Below are 25071 nucleotides of genomic sequence, written 5' to 3'. Positions count from 1 at the left end.
GGCTCCACCTCCACTGACACATGTCAAAACTACAGCCAAGTCTGACCTCCAAGCCCCTTACCCCTTTCTTTAGCACCTCAGCACCCCGGGCTGATCTGAGGATAGAGTGGTTGTTCAGCATGTCCCTGTGCCTCCCATCTGAGAGCGCCCACACCCAGCCAGCTCAGGTGGCTTATGGGAGTGACAAGGTCATAGCTTGTCCTGGTAGGTCCGTTCCCAAGCTGCTCCCTGCTCCAGGCACACGGTCTGCTCCTCTTAGAAGGACATGCGGCAGCCTCCTGACACACACACCCTGACCTGATCTTTTTTGATCATCTTGGAATCCCCAACTCTCACACGAGATGCCCAGCCTAAGCTGTGGCTGGCCAAGCAGGAAGCCCACAGGTCCTCAGCTAGACTGAGAAGCGCACAGAACACCCTGGCTTTGGCTATGTTTAGACAGGACTTGTAAGGGAAGATAAAACTGCAGTTCTGGCTCCTGGGAAGCTGCCACAGTGCTGCTCTTGGTAACAGGGTCCTCTGGAGAGAGAACGGAGCAGCTCCGTTGCTATAGGCTGGGCAGGACAGGCCTGTGTGGGCAGGACAGGCCTGAGGGCTATAGTGGAGTGTCCCTTTCTGTTACCCTCTCTCACGAGTCAGCCAGGAAGTGCCTCTCAGCTATGACTAGTGAATGCCAAAAGGATTCCAGGCCTCTCCAGGATACACAATGGCCTGTACCCAGCGGTGCCCAGGAAGTGGCTAAGTGAATGGCCAGCATGCCTCACTGGAGGAAAGAGGGTAATCATGTCAGTGCCAGGGGCAAACACTCCCACTCTGGCCTTCATGCTGGGCAGCGGTGTACACCCTACTTTGCACTGCATAGTGGTCACAGACAGAACAAGAACATAGGGGAGTAGGCAGCCCGACAACATTCTCACACATATTCCTCTCTGAGGCGGACAGACCAAACTTACAGATGTGTCCTCAAAGCAACCAAGAAAAGGGTTTTTGCAAAATCCACTCAGTCAGATGGCCTCACAGAGGCCCTTAGAGCCTCGGTGCCCAAGGACAGACATGCTACCACAATCCTGAGCCTACACCTTCTGTAGGGCCAGGGGAAGCCACACTACAGTCTCTGGGACAGCCCCTGGGGTTTATGTTCAGCAGAGACCAACCAAGGAGACCAGGGGACATGACACAGACCTGGGTCATTATGACAGGAATGATCAACGGACAGGGACAGGGTCAGTAGGATGGTGACAGGAGTCTAATTAGTGTGGATGATTTTTTGTTTGGTTGGTTGGTTTTGGTTTTTTTAGAGACAGGGTTTCTCTGTGTGGCCCTGGCTGTCCTAGAACTCACTCTGTAGACCAGGCTGGCCTGGAACTCAGAAAATCTGCCTGCCTCTGCCTCCCAAGTGCTGGGATTAAAGGCATGCACCACCACTGCCTGGTAGTGTGTGTGATTATTAACAAGACAAAATGTTCCAAAAATGGACTATAGTAAAGACCACACAACTCTAAAACTACTAAAAAAAACATGAATTCTATGTTCTCCGAGATGAACGTATACTATGCAAATTACATCTCAGTAAAGGAAAGGGAGGGGCTAGTGGTCGTAGGCAGAGGAAGGAGGAGGAAGGACAGCAGGGGGGAGGGAGAAACGGAGGAAAGTGGGCGGTGCCCTTCCAAAACACTCACAGGAGTATCACCAAGACAGACAGCCAAAGCTGGACAGAGCTCAGTGCCTACCCCCAGAGAGGACGCCTCTGATGTTCTGTTCCTAAGGTGTGGGCGACACACCATAGCCTGCAGAGGCCTGAGGTGGCCACAGGTGGCTCTGTGGGACAGGGGGGCTGCCTGGGCCTGGAGTAAGGTCATGTGGGTATGACCAACTGACATGAAGCCACACAGCCCCAGAAGCACCTAGCAGATGTGCGCCATTTAAAATAGTTGGGGACTCAAGGAGATCCCGCACGTAAGCCCCACAAATAGCCCCGTGTCTCCAGACAACAAATCAGAGAGAGTTGACTACAGCTCTCTCACCTAGGTCAGCCTACCCAGATGACCTTGCAGCCACTCAGAGGAAGGCACAGTAACTGGATGTGGTGTTAAGAGAAGCCACCTGGCATCCTGTTGAGAGTTATTGGAAATTTCAGAGCCAGCTGCTCAGTCCAGTGCCTGACTGGTTCCCTCCTAAGCAGCAGAGAGTGGGGAGAATCTTAGGAAATGGGGTACAGTGGGAAGCCAGCGCTCTAATGGTTTCTATCTCCACCACGTGGCATGCCATGCCTCAAAGCTCAGTCTTCGAGCGCAGGGCGGCCTCCTCCGGAGCCCAGTCTGGGATCCTGGCTCCCCATCCCATCATGTTCGCATGGCGGGTGAGTGGTCCCTACAGGGAGCCCAAGGCCCGCTGGTCAAGGCTATCTGATGCCATGTGTCCGAGTCACTAAGCCAGCGACAAGAAGGGCCTCCCCAGAGACGGTGGGATGTAAGTAGTGCTGGATTCTGTCCCTTAGCAAGAAGGTGGTGGTGACGCATGCAAATCTTGGGGTAATGGTATAGAGAGGGAAGCACATGCTTCATCTCATCTACCAGTGACAGGCGACCCTGGCTGCCAGCTCACCTACTACAGAGGCCCGCCCCGCTCTAGGAACTGCCACAGCTTGGGTCCTTGTTGGATTAGAGATCTGACCCTGGGCTGGCAGGGACAGAGCAGGCAGTGTCATCCCAGAATACCCACATACCGGCTCTGGGCGCTGCTCCTATGAGACTCCAGCCTTGCTCCACCCTCAGCTCCCAGCCCCCTGACCCTAGTCCTGGCCCTGACGGAAGTGGACAGGGGATGCCACGTGACTCTGCCTCCCGTGACAGTCCTCAGGCCACCGTCCACCCAGACTGTCGGCCTGGGAACTGGCTCTGGCTTCAGCCTCTGCCCTTATTTCCTCTGCTGGCTTCCTGAGCTGGGGGTGGGGTAGGCCACAGACACTGCTCCCAAAGCTACTGGTTCCTCTGTGACAGCCAGGCAGGGCCCAGCCGACAGGGGCCTGAAATCAAAGGCCCCACAGGCACTACGACCTAGATTATCACATGACAAGGGTCAGGGATGACACAGGGATCTCTCCACTATAGACATAGCTCTCAGCTGACTCCATCCTACCTGGGAACAAAACAGTAAGAGAGGGTCCCCTGATCATGGTCAACCGCATCTCCAGTTGACCTTAGTCCCCGTCTCAAGAGTCATGGGAGAAAAGCAGGTGGTCGCAGTCCCAGGACGAGGGCCTGACAGAGGACTGGGCACAGCCTGTCCCCAGGAAGTGCTCCAAGAGTGCAGGACAGGGACCAGAGACAGCAAGGACATTACTCATCAGGACCCACCATCTACACCCAGACATGGCGAGCTACAGATTTGCAGCGCCTGCCTCGGTCCCTAGGCCTGAGGGGAATCCGCACTATGCTCCGAGGATCTCTGGGCAGAGATCCCCAAACTGGTGGCTTCTGTGAGAATGGTTCTTTCCTGGCCCAGCAGCAAGCAGGCTCAGTGAGGCCTGGGGAGAGACCTTGTTAGCTCTTCCAGTGTGGGGTCTAGACAGGCTCATGGTTCCCCCACCCCATCTCCACTGCTTTTCCCCTGCACCCCACCCTGTCTCCTCCCATCTCTGTGTCTTCTTAGGAAGACACAGGATTTAGGGCTCACCCTGCCTCAATATGTTCTCACCTTTACAAATCATCTTTGTAGACGCTCTCTCTAAACAAGACCCCTCCCTGAGGTTCTGGGTGGCTATGGAGACAGTGATACCTCTCAAGGGAGCACAAACATGCAACATCCCATCCTTGAGATGGGACAGTGGTGTTTGGCAAAGAGCCCTGTGTCCTAGAAAGCAGGTTTCCCGGGAGAAGGGTGCTCACACCCACAAGAATCCTTACAGAGTTGCCCGTGCACTGTATGTGCCCACAAGGTGTGTGTGTATATGTGTGTGTGTGTGTGAGTGTGTGTGAGAGTGTGTGTGAGTGTGTATGAGTGTGTGTGTGAGTGTATAAGTGTGTGAGTGTGTTGGAGTGTGTGTGAGTGTGTGTATGTGAGTGTGTGTGAGTATGTGTGAGTGTATGAATGTGTATGAGTGTGTGTGAGTGTGTGTGAGTGTGAGTGTGTGTGTGTGTGTGTGTGTGTGTGTGTGTGTGTGTGTGTGTGTGTGTGCAGGAGCACTTGGGCATAGACATGCCAACCTGCCTCATTCGCCATTTGGGAGGTGTGTGCTTGCAGGTTTTTTTATATCCATGTCTGCATGTGCCACGAATGTACAGAGCCCTGCATACCTGTGGGTATATATATGGCTGTGGTGTTGGGGAGGGCAAACCTTCTGGTGCTTTCCCTGGGCTAGTTCTCAGAGAAGCAACCTGTATATAGCCACTGCCAGCCCAGACCCTTGCCAAGTCACCTCTCAGCCTGGTCACCTGTCACCTAGAGGCTTTAGTGATTCATCGAGATGAGGTCATACTGAGGTAGGGTCAGCCTTAAATCCAGGCTCTGGGCTTCCTGTCACTGGGCCCACAGGGAAGGGTGACAAGCCAGGGGCAGCACCTGTACTCTAGGTCCAGTTGCTATGAAGGCCTGGTGAGCTTGTTCCTTCAACCAGGTACACTGAAGATCAGCGTGTCTTGTCACTCAGTGAACACAAGTTTTCACAATTCAAGTATATCTGTGAGCCAGTGACCAGGACTCCCTGTGACTCCCTGGCCCATTTCCAGGGCCCCCTTTGGCCCAAACTCCAAATACATGCACCCATGTGCCACTCAGACCAAACCTCTTCTGCCACAGTCACCACAATCCCAGCAATGCCAGCTCTGTACCCTGCCGCATGTGGACACCGAGAAAGGCACAGTGGGCTCTTCCTTAGGAGCCCAACTTGGGGTGAGGGCTTGAACGAGGACCAGGATGCAAGCTGAGGCCGGAGACACCGAGGTACAGTGCAGGGTAAGTGGGCAATGCTGAATGACTGCCTTCTCTGAGCTTCTGCAAACTGCCAGTGTGGATGCCAGCTCCACAGCCCGCCGGCCTCAGTCCAGACCCTGGCAGAGGCCATCTTGACCAGCCTCGCCTGCTGTTTGCCCGTGCTCAGTGTCCCACACCACCACATGGCTACCTTAGAGATAAGGAAGCTAAGGACCAGAGAGGGCCAGACATTAGGAGGTAAGCAAATGGGGGGTGGGGAGAGGGGCATCTCCCAGAGCTCCAGCATGCAGGGCAGTCCCATGGCAAGTTGGGAGTACAGGTTCCTTCAAGGGACTCCCTCGTAAAGCACCTCCTTGGAGTCCCCTTCACCGCTGCTGCTGGCACTGGGAAGAGTACCAGGCCCCAGCAACCATAGCGTCCTGACTGAGGCCTTCTCAGCACTGGAATACTGATGAGGAGAGTGAGAAATATTATCCCCCTGCATCAGTGCAAGATGACTACATGATCATCGGCTCCTTCTCTATCCAGCCCCTGTTGCCCTCCATGAAGACCCCCATCACCTTCATTTCTTGCCCCCCCATGCTCTGCCTGCCTGCAGAGTGATCCCAAGGAGGCTGGAAGAGTGTCCCAAGACCACACAGCAAAGAGACCACAGAGCCGAGTTTGCCAAGGAACCCTTCAGGATTACTTGCATCCTGGATGCCGGGAGCAAAGAGCCAGATTTTGTTTTTTGTTTTTGTTTTTTCGAGACAGGGTTTCTCTGTGTAGCCCTGGCTGTCTTGGAACTCAGTCTGTAGACCAGGCTGGCCTCGAACTCAGAAATCCGCCTGCCTCTGCCTCCCAAGTGCTGGGATTACAAGCGTGCGCCACCACCGCCAGGCAGGTGGCCCTTGGGTGCTTGTCTGGCCAGCACATGACACCCCACACTTATGTTCCACCTCAGCACACTGTCCTGGCCAGTGTGGTTGTGGTGGGGAGGGATTAACATGCTAACAGCCTCTACTTCAAATGCATACTTCCATCTTGTAATGCTGGAAGACCTGGACACAGACGCAAGGGCTTGTCCTGGGGACCATCGGAGGAGGGGCCCTGGGGAGCCCGCAGACACGCTCAGATAGACCATTTCTCCATATCACCAGCATGAAGAAGCCACTCCCACTCCGTGGGTACAAAGGCCTCAGGCGCCAGTTGGGTCCATACCTCCTCACCCCAACAAGTAGCTCACCAGGCAAATAGGCATCACCATCCCATTTTACAGATGGGGAAACAGAGGCAAAGCAAATAGAGACACAGAAACTCTGGTGGTGGTGGTGGGCGACAGTGGGCTTTGAGCATAGATTTAGTGGGAGGACAGTGGATCCCATATTTCCTCTGCAGCACCCACAAGGCCAGGATTTATTACCCCAGTAAGGTCCCCAAGCCCATCACTACCATCCACACCCAAGGGTGGCCCGTCAGGACAGTAGGGACACAATGTCCACAGGCATACAGCTCTCAAGAGAAGTCCTGTTGCCTATACACTTCCCCCCTTAGATCATTAAACCAGCACACTGTAATTACACTGCTCGACTGCACAAAAAACCATGCAAGAGCTGCAGAGCCCAGCTGCTTCTCTGATGTGGGGGAAGGGAGCTTCTGTCCTGGATACCCCGGAGGAGCAAGGGGTGATAGGCCACCGGGCAGGTCTGTGCCCAGCAAAGGCAGATGGGAGGACACATAGATTCCTCCCTCCTGGGTTAGCCTAGGCCCGCCCCCACCCCAACAGCTCCAAGGCCACCTGTCTGTAGTCAGGAGTAGCCGCCCACTGGAAGGATCAAGGGCTGGGTGAGGCTTGCCATGGGGGACATCCTGAGACAGTGATGCTGCCCTTGGATGTCTGTCCCTAAAGATAGTCTGGGCCTTGGGCCGCTTCTCAAGGCCACCTCCACTCCCACCCTGGGCTTAAGGGGTCGCTGACACAGCTACTAGGTTCTGTGCCTCCCGTTGCATGGTGACATGGTGACCTCCAAGCCCCTTGGCTCACCCGGGACGTCATTTCTGAGCCAAGGACACTAACAGCCCTACGCCAGGTAGACAGCTCCATCAGCTCCCTCCCTGGAAGCAGATGCCTTCAGATGCAGCCCTGCCCAGGGGACTCTGTGCATCACCGCACATCCTGGCCCCGCTCCAGGAGGGAGACCCAGGAGAGTCGTCGTGTGAACAGGCCTTTGTTTGGGCTGTGCAGCCCGAGCCAAAGCTCTGGGGACGAGTGGGTGGGAGTCCAGGCTCCTCCTGGGCACAGGTTCATTTCCCCACCTCCCAGGTCAAGCAAACAGAATCAGGATTAGAAACTGCTGCCCTGGCCCCCTCTGCCCACCACAGCTGCCCACCCCCGGGCAGACAGTTGTGGTAAACACATTACCCCTGTGTCCACTAGTTAGGTGGATCAAGCTACTCTAGCCCAGGTCCTGGGCAGTTGGTCAGCACCACCCCTCTAGAGTGGGACCTCAGGAGGGCTCATGCTAGGGTCCTTATGGGTCCCCACACCCACCACAGGCAGCCGGGGGAGAGGGACACGCTGACTCGATAGGGATTTTTAGAAAACAACACCAGGTTTAGGAAGGGGACTTCCACACCAAAACATCTGGGCTCCTGCCCTGCTTTGCAAAACACCCCTCACCTCCCCAGGGCCCTGAGTCCTGGCAACCTCTCTCCGGGACACCTGGGGCCAACACAGGCCCTCTTGTCCCAGTTACCTGTGCCAGGGAGGCATCCAAAGAGACAGGGGCTGATGCTGCCAGCCAGCGCTGAAGGGGCCGGCTGTGCAGGGTCTGGCCCCAAGGCCTGCCCACCTCCGGAGACCTGTAGTGGGTCCTCGCCGGTCCCTGTTCTTCTGTGGGGACTCAGGGCGGAGAAAGGGTTAATTTCCAGGCAAAATGGGAAACCGTGGCTCCAGCAGCATCATGTCGGCGGTGGGGAGACAGGTGGGGGGGCAGCCGCAGCCGCAAGGCCGCCTCCGGGGGCGCCGCGCGGACTCACCCGGGTCGAAGTGGGAGCTGAAGGCAAAGCTGGGGTTGAAGAAGGACGACGACATGGCCAGGGCCAGCAGCGCGAAGGGCATCCCCGGGGCGGGCGGGCGGGCGCTGCGCTTAAGCTCTGAACGCCGGCGGCCTGGGCCGGCGTTCGGGCATCATGGTCCAGCGGCCTCCGCAGGTGCGGAGCGCACGGCCCCCGCTCCTAGCGCCCCCAGCCACCGCCGCAGCGCGGGCACCAGTGGGGGCGGCGACAGACTAGGCGCCTCCGCCCGCCGCCGCGGCGCCGCGGGGCTCTGGCTGGTGCAGTCCGAAAACACGCGGGAGCGCGCGCGAGGTGGGGGGGGGGACGGAGCGGGAGGGGGATGGAGATGGGGGCTGGGGGTTACTTTCTGGGACAAAGCAAGGGAGGGGCACGCAGTTCGTGGGACAATGAGAGAGGGAGAGGGGTCACGGAGGTTGGGGGCTATGGAATGAGGGGGGTTGAAGACGGAGGGGCGCGGAGGCTGGGCAGCGCGGAGGCTGGGGACACGGAGAGGGGACAGAGGCAGGGAGGAGCATGTAGGTCGTGGGACACTAAGAGATGGGGAGGGGGCACGGAAGCCGGGACTACGGGGAGGGGGGCAGGATGAAGGCGGAGGGCACGGATGTAGGAATGCACAGATGATACGGAGGGGGCTGACGCCTGGGAGGCTTGGAGACTGGGGGACAGGACGGGGACCGAGGCTGAAGGAGGGTACAGGCTGTGGGCATGATGTAGGCTGGGGGGAGGGCACAGAGGCCGATGCTATGGGCGCTGAGGAGCACCGAGTGGAGACACAGCAGAGAAGGGACACGCAGGTCTTGGCATACTAAGGGTGTGGGCCAGGGAAGGGGTGTGCAGGCCTCAGCTGCGGGCTACAGGGATGGACACTGGACGGAGCAGGGAGGAGGGACACTGAGGCTGTGAGGCACGGAGTGTTGGGATGGAGACAGTGGGGGCACCGAGGCTTTGGGGCTCCAAAGGAGTCTGCTCCTAAGTGGGTGGGGGTTTCGGAGGAAGGAGCTGGTGGATGAGGAGGGTGATGAAGGCCAGGGGCACCCAGACAGGTTACGGTGACAGAGGCGAGGAGGAGGCTGAGATGAGGAGGAGGAGGAGCCGTAGATGGGGAGGACTGAGACTGGAAGCTGACTTGAGACTGTGGGCATTTCTAGAGGGAGATCATGGTGGTTGTCACGGAGGCCAAGGGTCACAGGGGAGGTTACAGATGGGAGTGTCCATGGAGGCGCGGAGCGGGGGTCCTGCTGCGCAGCGGATGGGGGAAAAGAGAAGATAGGTGCGGGACCCAGGAGCGAGCTTACTCGCAGGTTTGGGGCTAGTTTGTCAGGAGGCGCTTACACTGTTTGGGGTGCTGATTTTGCTCTAACCGCTTGCAGCTGTGCCACTATGCGACAAATCCCCACAAGCGCAGAACAGTCGGGGCGCTTGAGGCAGGCGGCGGCGCCGGGCACCGACGCTGTGCCACCCGCCCCTCCTCCTCCCGCCACAGCGCCATCTTGCAGCGTTTCGTCGCAGCTGCGGGCCTGAAGAGAGGCTGTCACCTGCGGTGCTGGGGTCCTGGACAACCAGCTATACTGCTAGTCATTCATTCTTGGCCTGGTTACAGAGCCGGCTGGGGTCCAAAGTTGGGAGAGCAAGGGGATTGTGCTAGCCAGAGGGGCCCTGTTGGCAGGAGGGCCTCAAGACTGAGGGGGAGGAGGTGTCTGGGTAGAGGGTCAGCAGCGACTAGGATAGACTGGTCAGGGTCAGCAGGGTCCAAGGTGTTAGGGCTGCCCTGATTTTTCTGACATGGTTCTTGTGAAGTGTGGGGGTAGCCATCTCTGTCCATATTGTCAGCAGAGTGACCCAAAACAGCTCACCTGGAGGGCGAGTGGGCTTTTGGGTTAGTCTTGAGCTTGTGGGCGGCTCGGTCTTAGAGGATTTTGGGTTTCTAATCCTCTTGGAACCCCATGGAAAGGGTGGTCAGGGCAGGCCTGGCCCAAAGAACAGCTTCGTCCCATGCCAGGCAGGGGCAGCAATCGCCCCGAGGTAAGAGGACCCTCCCTCAGGGTGTGGCTCGCCCTGTTCCCCGACCAGGCTTGAGACAGGGTTCCCAGACTCTCAGTTAATATACAGTTATTATACAACATGCAATATTCAGGTACTTGTATGACTGTGGCCTACAGTAGTGTCACAGAGGCATCGGCAGCTGATGTTGAAGGACATTCTGCAGTCCTGCTCCATGCAGGTCAAGGACCCCGAAGGGGTCTTGGCTGGAAGCAGCTGACCTCAAGGGCATGACCTGGCAGGGAGGCCTGTTCATGGAGGAGATGAAGGCCGAGAGGGAGGCCCTGGAGAGGAAGCCTGGGCTGTGTAGAGAAAGAGGCAGATGGACAGCCAAGGAGCCCTCAGGTGTGAGAGGCTGAGGGGCTAGACCTATAGAAAAAAATAAGGTAATGAGGCACCCACACCAAAGAAAATGGGGCGGGGCGCCAACATCTCAGGTCCATCCGTAGGATAGATAGACAAGGCTTGTGTCACACACACAGTGCAGGCACAATTGAAACACGCACACGTGCTACGAGGAACGGGGTTGAGCCACAAATACAGGCTGCTCAGAGCAGAGACCGGGCAGAGGCCACAGAGGCCACAGTTCTGTTTACAGGGATGTCCAGAGCAGCCTGGTCCACAGAGACCAGCGCAGATGGGGACTGCCGGAATCTCTGGGGAGGAGAAGTCCTGGGTGACCAACCACAGGCTTCTTGTGGAGGTGATTAAAAAAAACCAAAACAAACAAACAAACAAAAAAAAAGTTCTGGAATTACATAAAAGCGGCAGCTACAACCCCAGAGAATACAATAAACAGTGCTGACCAACCAGAGGCTGCAACAAAAGCTACTGGATCTCAACTTATAAAAAGTTTACTCATGCTGGGCAGTGGTGGTGGTGCACGCCTGTAATCCCAGCACTTGGGAGGCAGAAGCAGGCAGATTTCTGAGTTCGAGACCAGCCTGGTCTACAGAGTAAGTTCCAGAACAGCCAGGGCTACACAGAGAAACCCTGTCTCGAAAAAAACAAACAAACAAACAAAAAACAAAAAAGTTTCCTCCTTCCATTACTTATCATGTGTAGACACATACACCCATGAGTACCCATGTCATAGCACGTGTGTACCATGTCACCTGCTTCCAGCAAAGACCCCTGTGGCACCCCATGACCTGCATAGATCAGGACTGCAGAATGTCCTTCAACATCAGCTGCCGATGCCTCTGTGACACTACTGTAGGAGTCCCCTCTCTCCATTCAGCATGTGGGCTCCTGCAGTCAGACTTGGGTCGCCACGGTGGGCAACAAGTGCCTTTACCCACTGAACCATCTTGGTTTTGAGACAGGGTTTCTCTGTGTAGCCCTGGCTGGCCTTGAACTCGCTTTGTAGATCAGGCTGGCCTTGAGCTCACGGAGATCGCCTGCCTCTGCCTCCCGAGTGCTGGGGTTAAAGGATTGTGCTGCCACACTGCTTGACTTTGAACATCCGATCCTGGAGCCTCCACTTTTGGATCATGGCGCTCTACCCAGCATGATGGTGGTGAATTGTATGGCTTTTTGGCATCTCAATAAAGCTTGTGGGGCTGGAGAGATGGCTCAGCAGTTAAGAGCACTGACTGCTCTTCTAGAGGTCCTGAGTTCAATTCCCAGCAACCACCTGATGGCTCAAAAACATCTGTAATGGGATCTGATGCCCTCTCTGGTGTGTCTAAAGACAGCAATGGTGTACTCATATATGTAAAATAAAGAAAGAAATCTTAAAAAAACAAAACCACAACAATATTCCATTTTTCAGTGACTGCAAGAACAGAGAGGCAACTGGGCCTCATGAGCCTGAGGCCGCAGCCACCACCCAGGACCCACCCTGCACCCTCATTTTGCCCATTAGCAGATAGCTTGTGCTAGAGACACAGCCGGGGAAGCCCGGTGCTCTTGGTCATCTTTCCAGATCTCCACAGCTCCATCACGATGAAAAAGAAACTGCGTCCTAGGTCAGCATAGGTTCCAAACCTTCCTGCATCCTGCCTTTTTTCTGACCTGGGTAGCTCCAACAGGTTCCCCTGTGGCCACCAAGACCACCCGGACACTTAGGGAGGGGGCATGGTTGAGGAAAGAAGGCACGGAAACGGAGCTTGGAGAAGAGGGAGCCCTGCGGCTGATGGGGCCAAAGGACAAAAATGGCGGCCAGGAACCACAGGACTCACTTTCCCAAGTGTGACGTTGAGATGTCAGCCACACGATCCAAGAGCTTCTGGCCAGGGTCCTTCCTTGTTCTCCTGGGATTCAGGTGTTCCTTCCTTGGCTGGAGGTCCCAGTGTGACTCCAACTCTGCCTCTGTGGTCACCTGGTGCTCTCCGTGCACCCTCTTCAAAAGCCAGCGGTCACTGGATCTAGAGACTGCCTTAGGCTGATCTCTCCCTCTCTTCTTTCTGTGTGTATGTGTATATGAGTGAATGTGTGTGTGTGTGTGTGTGTGTGTGTGTGTGTGTATGGGTACATGTGAGTATGTATGACATGTGTGTGTGTGTGAGTGTGAGAGAGAGAGAGAGAGTGTGTGCATGGGTACATGTAAGTATGTATGAGGTATGTGTGTGTGTGTGAATGGGTATGTGTGAGTATGTATGAGGTGTGTGTGTATGTGTGCATGGGTATGTGTGAGTATGTATGAGGGGTATGTGTGTGTGTGTACATGGGTATGTGTGAGTATGTATGAGGTGTGTGTGTGTGTGTGTGTGTGTGCATGGGTATGTGTGAGTATGTATGAGGTGTGTGTGTGTGTGTGCATGGGTATGTGTGAGTATGTATGAGGTGTGTGTGTGTGTATGTGTGTGTGTGTGCATGGGTATGTGTGAGTATGTATGAGGTGTGTGTGTGTGTGTGTGTGTGTGTGTGTGTAAAGTGCTGAGAATCAAAAGCCAGGGCCTTTTGCCTCCCATGCCTGTGCTTGCCCACTGAGCTGCACTCCAGGCACTTGTAAACATTTAAACCCCAACACATAAGCACTTCGCAAGGTAGCTAGGCTCCCCAGAGTCAGCAGACAAACCTGTATGGTAGATACCACAATGGACACCCCAGGGACACCCCCTACCTGAAAGGTCCACACCCTATCAAGGGCACAGCACCTCCAGGCACACCACCATCTCAATCTCCTGGGAACACAGAGAGAAACTGAGGCAAGGGTAGGTGGAAGGCTAAGGTGGGCACTGTGCTCACATTGTCCCTATCTTGGGAGAGGGGCCTGTCTCTTCCCAGCACAACACTCAGAGACAGCCCTTAGCCCTGAAAAGAGCCCCACCTACCACAGCTGTGCCAGTGAGCGAGCTGGTGGTTCAGCCAAGGGCTGACGTTGGCCAGAGACACCAGACACAGCGACAGCCTGCCAAAGCTGCCGCGCCTCCTCAGGAAGGTAAAAACTCCTGCCCAGAGCTCAGAGCTCCTCAGGAGCCATCCCAGTCTCCCGCAAAGGGCAAACCACGGCCTGAGGCTGGGGCTTGAGGCCTGTCTTTTCATAAAGATGGCTCCCTAGGAAAGAGTTTGTTCTCCTCCCGGCCCCAACAGGAACAGGGCAGGCTGCTGGGGACACTGGGGTGGGGGAGGCGGACTGCACCTGCTGCCACTCCAGGCAAGAGAGTAGGCAGTAGAGCTTCCTAACAGCCTCTCCAAGGGGACAGGGAAATAACAGTGCAGGGTTACCACAGCTACAGTTCCTGTGGCTCTCGCTAGCCAGGGCCAGGGCTGGGACAGAAGCAGCAGCACCAACAGGAGCAGAGAGCCCACGAGGGACTGTCCACTGGGCTGTGTTAGTTCTAGAATCCTTGAAGCATGGCCTGGCTCCTGTCTCTTCCCCCCACCTCCCAGACCTTTCCCTCCCTGGCCCCCTCCGCCAGGCCGGTGCTGAGCTGACAGCACCACTTGGGCGTACTTGTTTCTTTGGCTTTTGTTTTACTGAAAACATCAGCCTGGTGTGTCGTTGGACACCTGTAATCCCAGCACTAAGGAGGCAGAGCCGGAAGGATTGCTTCCAGTTGGGGGTGGGGGGAGCCCGCCTGTTCTACAGAGTGAGTTTCAGATTACTCAGAGCTACACAGTAAAATCCCATCTCTAGTCAACGAGAATAAATTAATAAAATGAGGACCTGGGAGTATAATTTAGTTGTTAGAGTGCTTGCCTCGTGTGCATGAGGACCTGGGTTCCATCCCCAGCACCTTGTAAATCAGGCTCAGTGTTGTATACCGTTCAGCCTAAACTAAACTAATATAAGGGAAATAGAACCCTCCCTCCCCACTGTGCATACTGTGTGGTGAAACCCACAGAACATAAAATTGACCATCTTAAGGCAGAGGAACCAGTAGTATTTACACATCCAGACCACTGTGTGACCATCACTACTGCCCACTACAGAGCAGTCCTCTCGGTCCAGAAGGAAACTGTCCCCAGGAAACACCCATCCCCATCCCCCTCCCTGAGCCCCAAGCAGCTGTGATCCCTGCTCAGTCCCCGTGGATTTGCCTATTCTGGACATTACTTAAAAATAGAGTCCTATAGCATGTCCTGTTTCCTGTCTGGCTTCTGCTCAGTGTGGAATTCCCAAGGCTCTCTCACATGGCAGCGCATTGCAGACTGATTCCTTCCAGCGGCAAAAGAAATTCCACAGTTGGGTGGGGCTGTATTGGTGTGTGCATGTGTGCATGTGTGTGTGTGTGTGCACATGCTTATGTGTGTGTGCGTGTATGTGCATGAAAGTGTCTGTGCACAAAAGTATGTGTGTACACATGAGTGTGTGTGTGAGCATGTGTGCACTTATGTGCACATGCTCACATGTGTGTGTATGCATGCATGAGTATGTATGTGTATGTGCATGAAAGTGTTTGTGCACATGTGTGTGTGTGTGAGCTTCTGGTACATGGGGAGGACTATGACCGAGGCAATCTCGGCGCTTCTGAGACAGAAGGAAGAGTTACACCGTCTATGCACAAGGTGACACAGTAGAGATGGACATTCAGGAAGATGTCTTTAGCCAATTGACATGATAAGGAGGGGTGTTGCCTCAAAACCCGGAAGAGAGCAAGTGACCTGTGCAAAGATCAATGAGGCACCAGAGCCTGGTGGCGCACGCCTTAACCCCAGCTCTCAGGAGGCAGAGGCATCGCATCTCTGAGTTCGAGGTCATCCTGGTCTATAGAGCCAGTTCCAAGACAGCCAGGGCTACACAGAGAGATCCTGCCTGGAAACAAACAAACACATAAATGGAGGCCAGGGAAGTGTCGGGAAGAAAGGTTCCTAGGGTAGGAGAGGGAACACAGTAGAGGGGATGGGTGGGGCGTGATCTTGGTCAGAATACATTATACCCATGTATGGAATTGTCTATTTATTTTATGCATATGAGTACACTGTAGCTGTCTTCAGACACACCAGAAGAGGGAGTCAGATCCCACTACAGATGGTTGTGGTTGCTGGGAATTGAACTCGGGACCTCTGGAACAGCAATCAGTGTTCTTAACCGCTGAGCCATCTCTCCAGTCCATAAGTATTTTAAATAAGAAAACTAAACAGAACAAGACAAAATGGGCAAAGCCCGGAATAGACTGGAGCTGGAAAGACTGAAAAATGCTGGAAGACTGGCACCTAAAGGCACAAGACAGATGCCCAGAACCACCAATCACAAGAGTAAGCATGAGCAGAGACCCACTCCTCCCACCAGGTGGCGTCTAAGAAAATAAAAACAGGAAATAACAGCTACAGAGCTCAGCTTCCGACAACTGGAGCCCTGTAGCTGCTGGCAGGATGTGAGCTGGTGTGGAAGAGAATTCTGCATCTCTCCAGACACTATGTGTTGAATTACTAAACCATCAGCAATTCCACTTCTAGGCATATCTTTCAAACAAGTAAAAAACGGACTCGAGAACATGCCAGCCACCGTGTTCCTGGAGCCAATAGGTGCAGAAAATCTCAATGTCTGTCCATGGTACAGTGCATAATAATAAAATGTGGTTGTCCACGAGGTGGAATCTCATTTGGCTTTAAAAGCAAAACTGAGGGCTGGGGGTTAGATCTATGGTGGACCGACCCCTCAGCTAGCTCAAGACCCTGGGTCAGTCCCCAGCTTATAAAAAAAAAAAAAAAAAAAAAAAAAAACTCACAAAAAAATCAATTACGGGATATTGTTTGGTTCTGGAGGAATAACTCAGTAATCAAGAACTTCCAGAGGGTCCTATGTGGTCTTCTGGCTTCACACACACCTCCCCCCACCAACATAAATGCAAATGAGATCTTTAAAATGATTCTGAGACACACCGGCATGTAAGTTATGAGGATGTTATGACAAATTGAAAAAAAGCCACCCACAAAAGGGTAAATGCCATACATTTGCCCTATGGGGGCACCCTCCCCCCAGAATCACCATGTTCCTGAAGACAGTGAGTAGGAGGGGGGTTTCGGGACCTACAGGAAGGAAGGGGGAGGAATGTAGTATCTAACAGGGACGGACTACTCGGACTACTCGTGTGGAAAGGTGAGCCGGCTTCTGTGGATGTACTGAACACATGGAACTGATGTTTAAAGAGGAAGATGATCTCCTGTTAACTTTTGTCATTGCTGTGTCCAAAAACCTCAGGATAAGCCACACAGGGCAGAGGGGTTCATGTGGCTTTCCTTTGAGGAGATACAGGATACAGTCTATCAAGGAACAGCAGTCATGGCTTAGGCTTGCATTTAAGAAGCAGGTAGACATCTGGGCAGTGATGACACACACCTTTAATCCCAGCACTCTGGGAGGCAGAGGCAGGCGGATTTCTGAATTCGAGGCCAGCCTGGTCTACAGAGTGAGTTCCAGGACAGCCAGGGCTACACAGAGTAACCCTGTCTCGAAAAACAAAAAACAAATAAAAAAAAAAAAAGCAGGGAGATGGTAGCCAGCCTGGCAGGGGTGAAGATATTGATATTCTAAAGAGGGTCACATTTGTGACCCTCCCTTTGGCTATCACAGTGTGAAACCAGGAACCCCAGGGAACTGGAACTTTCCCAGGCGTCTCACTCTGCCAGAGGAACAGGCTGAAGCTGGTGGTGGCTCTTTGCAGCACACTGGAGCCAAGATGGTGATGCCACCACACCTTGAGAAGGACTTGTATATGTTCTGGCCTCATTGAAACCTAAACCTCACGTCCCTGCTATGACAGGAAAGCTCGACTCCTGGTGAAGAGCTGCAGGGGCAACTGGTGTCCCACACAGTCTGGACGGTCTCTGAAGCCTTCCTTGCAGCCCTAGGTGGTTCCCTTCACCACCCAGCCTCAGTCTCCTCCACAGGGACCACCAGTAATGGGGTTTTCTTCTCACCTTGCTGCAGCGTCCTGAACAAGGTGCCACCAGCAACGGCAGGTGTACCTTCACTCTCATCTGCTATGGCCAGATCAAAATGAACGTCTCCCGCATTGTACCACAGCTTGCCTATCACCCATGAGCCAGGGACCTCTGAGGGAAAGCTACACGCTTTCAGGGACACGGTCCGGCCGCCTTCCCTCCACTTCCTGCCAGCTCAGAGTGACCACCGATAGGTGCGAGGCCTGGGTTCCAGGCTCCATGCAGGGCGAAGCCATCTGGCAGAAGGCGATGAGTAACCAGTGTTCACAGACGGCCAGGAGCCTCTTTTCTGGGGGTGGGGCAGGGCGGGATGGACAGGAGTGATTGCGATCTAGGGAGAGGGTGTGGCTGGACATTCCGGACAAACGAACAAATCCCTATGTAATCTGGGATTCTCCCCAGTCATGAAAGCCTGTTGAGCTGAGCCTTCCCTCAGGCCCAGATCTCAACCTGATCATGGGGTCTACATTTCCACAGTCCCTCCCTCCCCTGCGCTGCGCCTGCCAGCAGAGTCCTGTCTGTTCTTCTCTGGTAGTTCCCACTGCACAGCCCCTCCTGCTAGCATCTAGTCTTGCAGCCAGCCCAGGGCTCCAGGTCCGGATCCAATCTGTGGCTTTAGTCAATGCTCCCATTAAGACACCATGGAGGCCAGGTGCTGGCTGCCCATGGCCAGGCTCCCCACACTAGTGTGGACGAGTCAGGTGCCAGGGAGCCCCGTGGAGAAGCCAGCTCCAAATGGAGTGTCCAGAAATAGGTGGGAGATGAGCTGCAGCCTCAGGATACAGACGAGCCTGGCAGACTCGGGCAGAGAACTGCGGGTGCCTGGGCGGCCCAGCAACCCAGTCTGAGTGGAAGACAGGCCTCATGGGGCAAAGAAGGCTGGAGCTGGGGCCTAGGGAAGCCAGGAAGGTCTGGGAAAACAAACAGGGAGGGATGCTGTAACCTTTTCTGCAGGCCGTGCTCCTGAGTCCCAGGGGGCCCCATCCAAAGGCAACTTCATCTGCTTGGTCTCAGTCACAAGCTCACATGTCCACGGAATCTGTGGGTGTGCAGGAGAGTGTCCAGAAGCTGGGACAGCATGGGGGTCTGAGACCTTGTTCACTACCCTCTGGCCCTGGGCACTGAGTGGGCCCAGAGCTAAGACCTGCAGGGCAGTGGGCTCAGGGCCCCCTAATCCCAGCCTCCATCCTATGAGGTTTCCTTGGGCCCTTTCCCGCTCCTGCCTTGAAGGCCTTTCTGTCTCCTTAGCCTGCAACTCAGCATTCTTGGATGATGCTGGAAGCTGGATAAGTCTCTCTGAGGGGTATACAGAGTGCTGTTATTGGGGGTTGGGGGCAGGGAGTGTCTCAGGACTGAGGGCTATTCGGATTGCTGTTACTGGGAGTCTGAGGGGGTCTCAGGACATGACACTGCTAGGGACTTGTGGGGTGACTGGCAGGCTGTGAAACTAGCCATCTCTGATGGAAGGACAATTGATGGGAGAAGGAAGGGAAAGTAGGCCTTTGAGGAAGAGAGGAAGAGCTTCTCAGGTACGGAGAGAGGCATGGGGATCTATGAAGGACCCGAGGGGCTATGGGGGGAACTCTCCCACCAGATTGGACAGCACAGCTGCAGGCGGCGTTGCTGGAGCTATTTTACCTAAACAACATCTCCACCTGTTTTCAGCACCCAGTCAGAAGTCAGATGGGAAGAGGGCAGAGAACAGACGCAGCCCACAGGCACCAGGCACTCAGCAGACACGCGACTTGTCTCATGGCAGACAGGCGTTCCCAGCTGCAGAACAGATCGCTGATGTCCCGCACGTCCTCACTGACTGATCTTGTAACTCTCTTGTTTCAATGTCTTGGTTTGGCTCCTTTGTCTTCCACCCTCTCCGTCCCTGTTCTCTCCACCCTTTAAGGCTGGTTAAGAGAGGGGAAAAAGAGAGGAAAGGAAAAAAAGACCCCCGAGTAAAGTCAAGGGTCAGAAAGGGGGTGACATCATCGTTAGACGATGTCCTGATTAGAGGCGTTGAGTTCCTGATGAAGTTTGATCTTCACCATCAAGATATCTACTTTCTTCTTGTTTCTTCTTTGCCTACAACTACTTAACAAACCAAGACCAACAACAACCGACAGCCCACCACCTCTCGGGGGTCTGAGCAAAATGTACCCTCTGATTCTAGTGCCCAGAATCCCAAATGTCACATAATCACACAAACTGTCTGCAGCTGGCAAAATCACACCCCTGCTAGCGCACAAGGCAAATCATAGTCAGCTGCTGCGGGCAAATCTGAAGCAGCCTCATATCCCACACCTGGGATTAAAAAATGAAAACGCATTCCCATAATATTTCTGTGTTTTTCAAAGAAACCAAAACTCCAAAATTGTCTCTACACTCTAGGAAAGGTTTAACCCCAGGGAGCTGAGACCTGACATGCCTCCCACCCCCCAACTCAATTTCAGGCCCGTCAGTCACCGCTGTCAAACTCCTCAGGCCGAATGGTAGCTGAGGTGTCCATGCCCAGGGTTAGGATGTAGGACTCCATCTTGGGTCATATTAGTAGACCGGATATGACCCTAGCCACCAGCCAGTCCTGCTCAGGACCACAGACTGTATGTACTTCCTGGTACATACATGTTCTAGAAAGCTCCACCTTGTGAACTTTCTGGAGGGCCAAGGAGCCAATGATACTTGCCAGCCTTGCAGCTGGGAGTTCAGAAATATTTGTTCCTGTGGGTACCCCAGAGCCCATCGCCCTTTAGGGGTGCAACTCAAGAACTCTGTGTGTAAACTCCAGATGGATACAGGATGTCTGGGTTGTAACCAGCCTCCACCCCAAGTTTTGCCCAGTCTCTTGCCTGCCCACTGGAAGCTCAGTCAGTCTTGATAGCCCTGGCATGATGTGGTTTCCCTGTAAGGAGGGAAGGAGCAGTGACATCTCTTCTCAGGCAGAAACATGTGCCATCTCAGGGAGAAACTTTCATGAGCAGGTGCCCTAATTTCTCCACGGGAAAATCAAGGGAGATTTCCCAAGCTGAGAGCCCAGGTCCTGTGCCGCTCCCTAGATCAGCTGCCCTTCTTTGGCTTGTGACCCCAATCAATGCCTGCACATTGAGGGTTGTGACCCCAATGCCTGCACATTGAAGGTTGTGACCCCAATGCCTGCACATTGAAGGTTGTGACCCCAATGCCTGCACATTGAGGGTTGTGACCCCAATGCCTGCACATTGAGGGTTGTGAGAGTCCAGGTGGGTGGGGACAGCCACAGCTGGGTGGGGTATACAGTCTTTACCTCTTACCTGTCCTGTCAGAGTCAGGACAGACAAGAATTGCTTACCCAGATGAAGAGAATGGCTTGGCCATGGACATTACTGTCAGACAAGGACACAGAGCTGCTACTCTCAGACATGAGACACCATAGTACTATGCTCCAACTTGATTTTGCCCAGTGGGAAGGGATGTAGGACTGGGACTTCCCTGTCCCTGGATCCAGTGCCACCCATTGGGCTGCCTCTGGGCAGCTGGAGAGTACATCACCTGAAAGACACCCCACACACACCTGACCCCTGGAGAGCACTTCTTAGAATGAATGGAATGAGAGCCGGGCGGTGGTGGCGCACACCTGTGATCCCAGCACTCGGGAGGCAGAGGCAGGCAGATTTCTGAGTTAGAGACCAACCTGGTCTATGGAGTGAGTTCCAGGACAGCGAGGGCTACACAGAGAAACCCTGTCTCAAAAAAACCAAATCCAAAAAACCAAAAATCAAAAACCAAAAAAAAAAAAAAAAAAAAAAAAAAAAAAATTGATCGGGTAACAGTGATGGTCAGGGAAATGGCCAGAACCCAGTGTCTGCCCACACAGCTGCCATGCCTGCCCCTTCTAATGCCTGGCTGACCCTTACTGGCCTGCTGACCTAGTGGGAGGCCAAGCCGAGGAGCCTCAGGGTAAAGTCCTGCCAGGCACAAACCTCGAGTCTCACAGCAGCTAGCAGATGGGAACATGAACCTCAGTGATGTGGAATGAGCTCTTTCCCCAATCCTAGGGGCTTCTGAGCAGAGCAGAGTTGGTATCCCAGGCTCGGGGAGGTCTGCTGGGCGGAGCCAGCATGGGAGCCTCCACAGCTGCCCTGAGGGCTGGCTCATCTTGCAATGCCCTCAGGCTCAGCTTCGGGCCACAAACCTCAGGGCCTGCTAGGGACCTATTTGGGGGCATACGAAGTGACCATGAGCAAAATGTCCCCAGGGTACCACTACCCAACTGCGGCCCATCCCTAATTTCCTGGTCCAGTAAATTCCACAGGCCTAATTAAAGGCAACTGACCAAGGGATCTACTGAAGCTTGCAGCTGTTTTATGCCTCAGTTTCCCTACTGAGAAAGGGGGTGATTACAGGGCACTTTTTCAGAAGGGTCTGCTGTGCATCTTTGAGGGTCTCTGAAGAAACTAGGGGGCTTGCTCAGAAATGTTAAGGGGGCGCTTCAGCCTGTGCCTCCAAGGCTCCCACCACATGTGCCTTCCTCACAAAACCAGGGTATTTCCTACAAATCGGTTTCTGTTTTACAATTTTCTAAGTTGATCAGATGGGCAGTGGTGGCACACACCTTTAATCCCAGCACTTGGCAGGCAGATCTCTGTGGGTTTGAGGCCAGCCTGGACTACATAGTGAGTTCCAATGTAGCCAGGGCTACACAGTGAAACCCTGTCTCAAAAAAACCAAACCAAACCAAAACCAACAAAGCAAAACAGGTTTTTTTTTCTAAATTGATCCAGGGGGGACAATCCCCAATAAGTACTGGCACCACGATGAGCCCCTGCCTTGCAAGGCCCTCAGGGCAGCAGAGAATGAGCCTCTGCCCCGGTGGACAATACCAGGGGCAGGTCCAGTCGGGAACAGAGAGGGCAGATGCCATGAGCCAGGGAAAACAGGAAAACAACTTAGATGAATGCTGTCTTAGGATGCTGGTGCCGGGAGTGCAGACCCGAGCAGAGGGGGAGAGATGGACTTCAGCTGGGCGTGTCCACCTGTCCTTTCTCTGCCCCTTTGTTCTCATGTCACTGTGAGCACTGTGAGAGTCCCATGTCTGGGCTGGGGACACTGGCACTGCATTCCCTCAGCCTGATCTTCAGTGTGTGAAGTTCCTTTCCCTGGTGTCTCCTGGGCTGTCTGGTAGGCATGGTGGCTGTGCTGCACACAGGTGCGGGCTCGGATGCAGCCACGTGGTGTATGAAGCCTGAGGCCTGCAGCCAGGGAGTTGGCTCTGTCAGCTCTCTTAGATTCCTAGGTCTGGCAAGACCCCTGGTATGCAGTTCTTGGGCCTCTGTCCCACCCACGTTCATCGCCAGTGGGCTCCGCCTCACGTGGGAAGCATCATCTGCATGCTGACAGTCCCACCGCAAGAACCTGTCCGTCCTGGTTGTCCAGAAGCACGGGTGAACAAGCTGGGGTGAAGTGGCTTCCTCCAGGGGTCTGCTAGGTTCACCTTGCCCCAGGGCCTCTGCAGGGCTGCGTCTCGGTGCCTCTCGGTTGGGCGGTGAGTCTTACGGGGCCTGTTTTCCCTGCACTTCTCAGCACTCTGAACGTCCACATAGGTTAGATTAAGCATCTAAGACATGAAATTTCGGATCCCAGAAAAGGTAGGCTGTGAGGCAGGTGTGAAGACAGGGCATTTCCCTGCCACACTTTCCAGTTGGTGGCTGGTCAAGGGGTAAGCAGCTGTGAGGAGCGGCCGGCGGTCTCTCAGGTGTTAGGCCCTGCGGTTGCAGCCCTTCAGGGGTAACCTTGACTAGGAGAGATTCTAGCCAGTGCTCTCACATCGAAGCCCACCAGCACACCCACGCCAGACTGAAGACATGGGTCCCACTGAACCTGCTAGGACATGCCATGGGCCACCCCAGCACTTGGGAGGCCCAGGAGAACTCAGGACGGGATTGGAGACAGGGCTGGAGACATGGTGCCTAAGAGAGCACTTGTTGCTCTGTAGAAGATCTGAGTTTGGTTCCCAGCACCTACATGGTGGCTCACAACGTCTGTGATTCCAGTCCCAGGGGATCTGATATCTTCTTTGGGCCTCTGTGGGCACTATGTCCTCACATGGTATATGACACTCATACACACGAAGTGAAAATAAATCTTTAAAATGAAGTTCAGGCTGGACTACATAGAAAGACAGACAGAAAACAGAAAACACAGGTGGACTCACAGGATCAGGAGCCACAAGCTATGGCCAAACTGGGGCTGCGTTACCTGGGGCCGCTTCTGCAGGCCGTGGGAAGGAAGGTTAGAAGTAAAGGGGAAAGGAAAGCGGCTACGGGTGAACTGCCAGGCGAGGGGATCGCAAGGGAGAAAGAGACATAGCTCCTGATAAGAGGTCACCCACAGCGACTCCGTTATTCTAAGTGTGTGTGCCCTTACTAACACAGCCTCGACATGCACAACGCAATGCAAGCATTTTGGAACAAGAATGAGGTGAGCATGGCAGGAGAAGCGAGCCTTCTGTCCTCAGCTGACAGGGCGGGCTGGGAAGAAAGCAGCAGGGCTACAAAGTGACTCCAGATGCAGTGAACAAGCCACACCTTGTCAATACAGGTGACGCTCTAATTCCAAAACTGTAGCACACTCTTTATTTTTATTTTTGCTTGTGTCTGTGTGTGTGGTATGAATCCTTGTATGTATATATATGTTCAGGCATATGTGGCCACATGTGTGTGGAGGTGTGGCTGCACACATGTGCACAGATGTGGAGGAATGACACTGATGGGAATCTTCTGTGGTCACTCCCCACACTGTCCTTTGATGCAGGGTTTCTCCACTGAAATCAGTACGGCTCCTCAATATGGCTAGTCTAGGCTAGCTAACTTGCTGGGGGTCGGGTGGCCCCCAGTCTCCAGATTCTGAACACTAATTACAGGCACCATGCCCAGCCCATAGTTGTTTAATGCCCATTTCCCCCAAATGTCTTCAACAAACAAAAACTATTATATATGCATGCTCTATGTGCATGTGTGCACAGTACACGTGGAGGGCAGAGAAATTCTCTGTGGGGGGGGGGTGGTCAGAGGACATCTCTGTAGGGGTGGTCAGAGGACATCTCTGTGGGGGGGTCAGAGGACATCTCTGTGGGGGGATCAGAGGACATCTCTGTGGGGGGATCAGAGGACATCTCTGTGGAGGGCAGAGGACATCTCTGTGGGGGGTCAGAGGACATCTCTGTGGAGGTCAGAGGACATCTCTGTGGGGGTCAGAGGACATCTCTGTGGGGGTCAGAGACAGCTCTGTGGGGATCAGAGGACATCTCTGTGGGGGGGATCAGGGGACATCTCTGTGGGGGGTCAGACAACATCTCTGTGGGGGGGGTCAGAGGACATCTCTGTGGGGGGGTCAGAGACAGCTCTGTGGAGCTGGTTGTCTTCTTCAACCTTTTACTCGGTGTATTGACTAGTTTATGTCAACTTGACATGAGCTCAAGTCACCAAAGAGACAATACCTCTCTAAGATTGGGCGGCAGGCAAGCTGATAGGCCATTTTCTTAACTAGTGGGTGGGGCCATCCCTGGGCTGGTGGTCCTGGGTTCTATAAGAAAGCAGGCTGAGCAAACCAGGAGAGCAGGCTAGTAAGCAGCGCCCTCCATGGCCTCTGCTTCAGCTCCTGCCTCAGGTCCTGCCCTGACTGACTTCCTGTTGTGTCACTGCTGGGCAGTGATGTGGAAGACTATGTTGAATAAACCCT

General features: G+C 54.3%; 1 protein-coding gene across 3 annotated transcripts in view; it reads right to left on the bottom strand.

Annotated features, from left to right (window-relative positions):
* Positions 1–8245, bottom strand: part of Aatk (apoptosis associated tyrosine kinase) — a 38585-nt gene extending 30340 nt beyond the window's left edge. Inside the window, exons 1-2 of one of the 3 annotated variants that reach the window (XM_052195613.1) lie at positions 7951–8053; positions 7668–7813 (exon numbers count right to left, since the gene is read on the bottom strand). Coding sequence is in view for 1 of the 3 variants with exons in the window: in XM_052195611.1 (XP_052051571.1) it covers positions 7951–8032 (82 nt within the window). In the remaining 2 variants the exon portion in view is untranslated. Of the gene's footprint in view, positions 1–2725; positions 2797–7667; positions 7814–7950 lie in introns of those variants that run through there. The other 2 variants (XM_052195611.1, XM_052195614.1) reach the window with 2 other exon arrangements.
* Between the last annotated feature and the right edge of the window lie 16826 nt (positions 8246–25071).

This window comes from Apodemus sylvaticus, chromosome 10, assembly GCF_947179515.1.
Source record: "Apodemus sylvaticus chromosome 10, mApoSyl1.1, whole genome shotgun sequence".
Classification (NCBI taxonomy): Eukaryota; Metazoa; Chordata; class Mammalia; order Rodentia; family Muridae; genus Apodemus; species Apodemus sylvaticus.
This window is presented reverse-complemented; position numbering and strand designations above follow the sequence as displayed.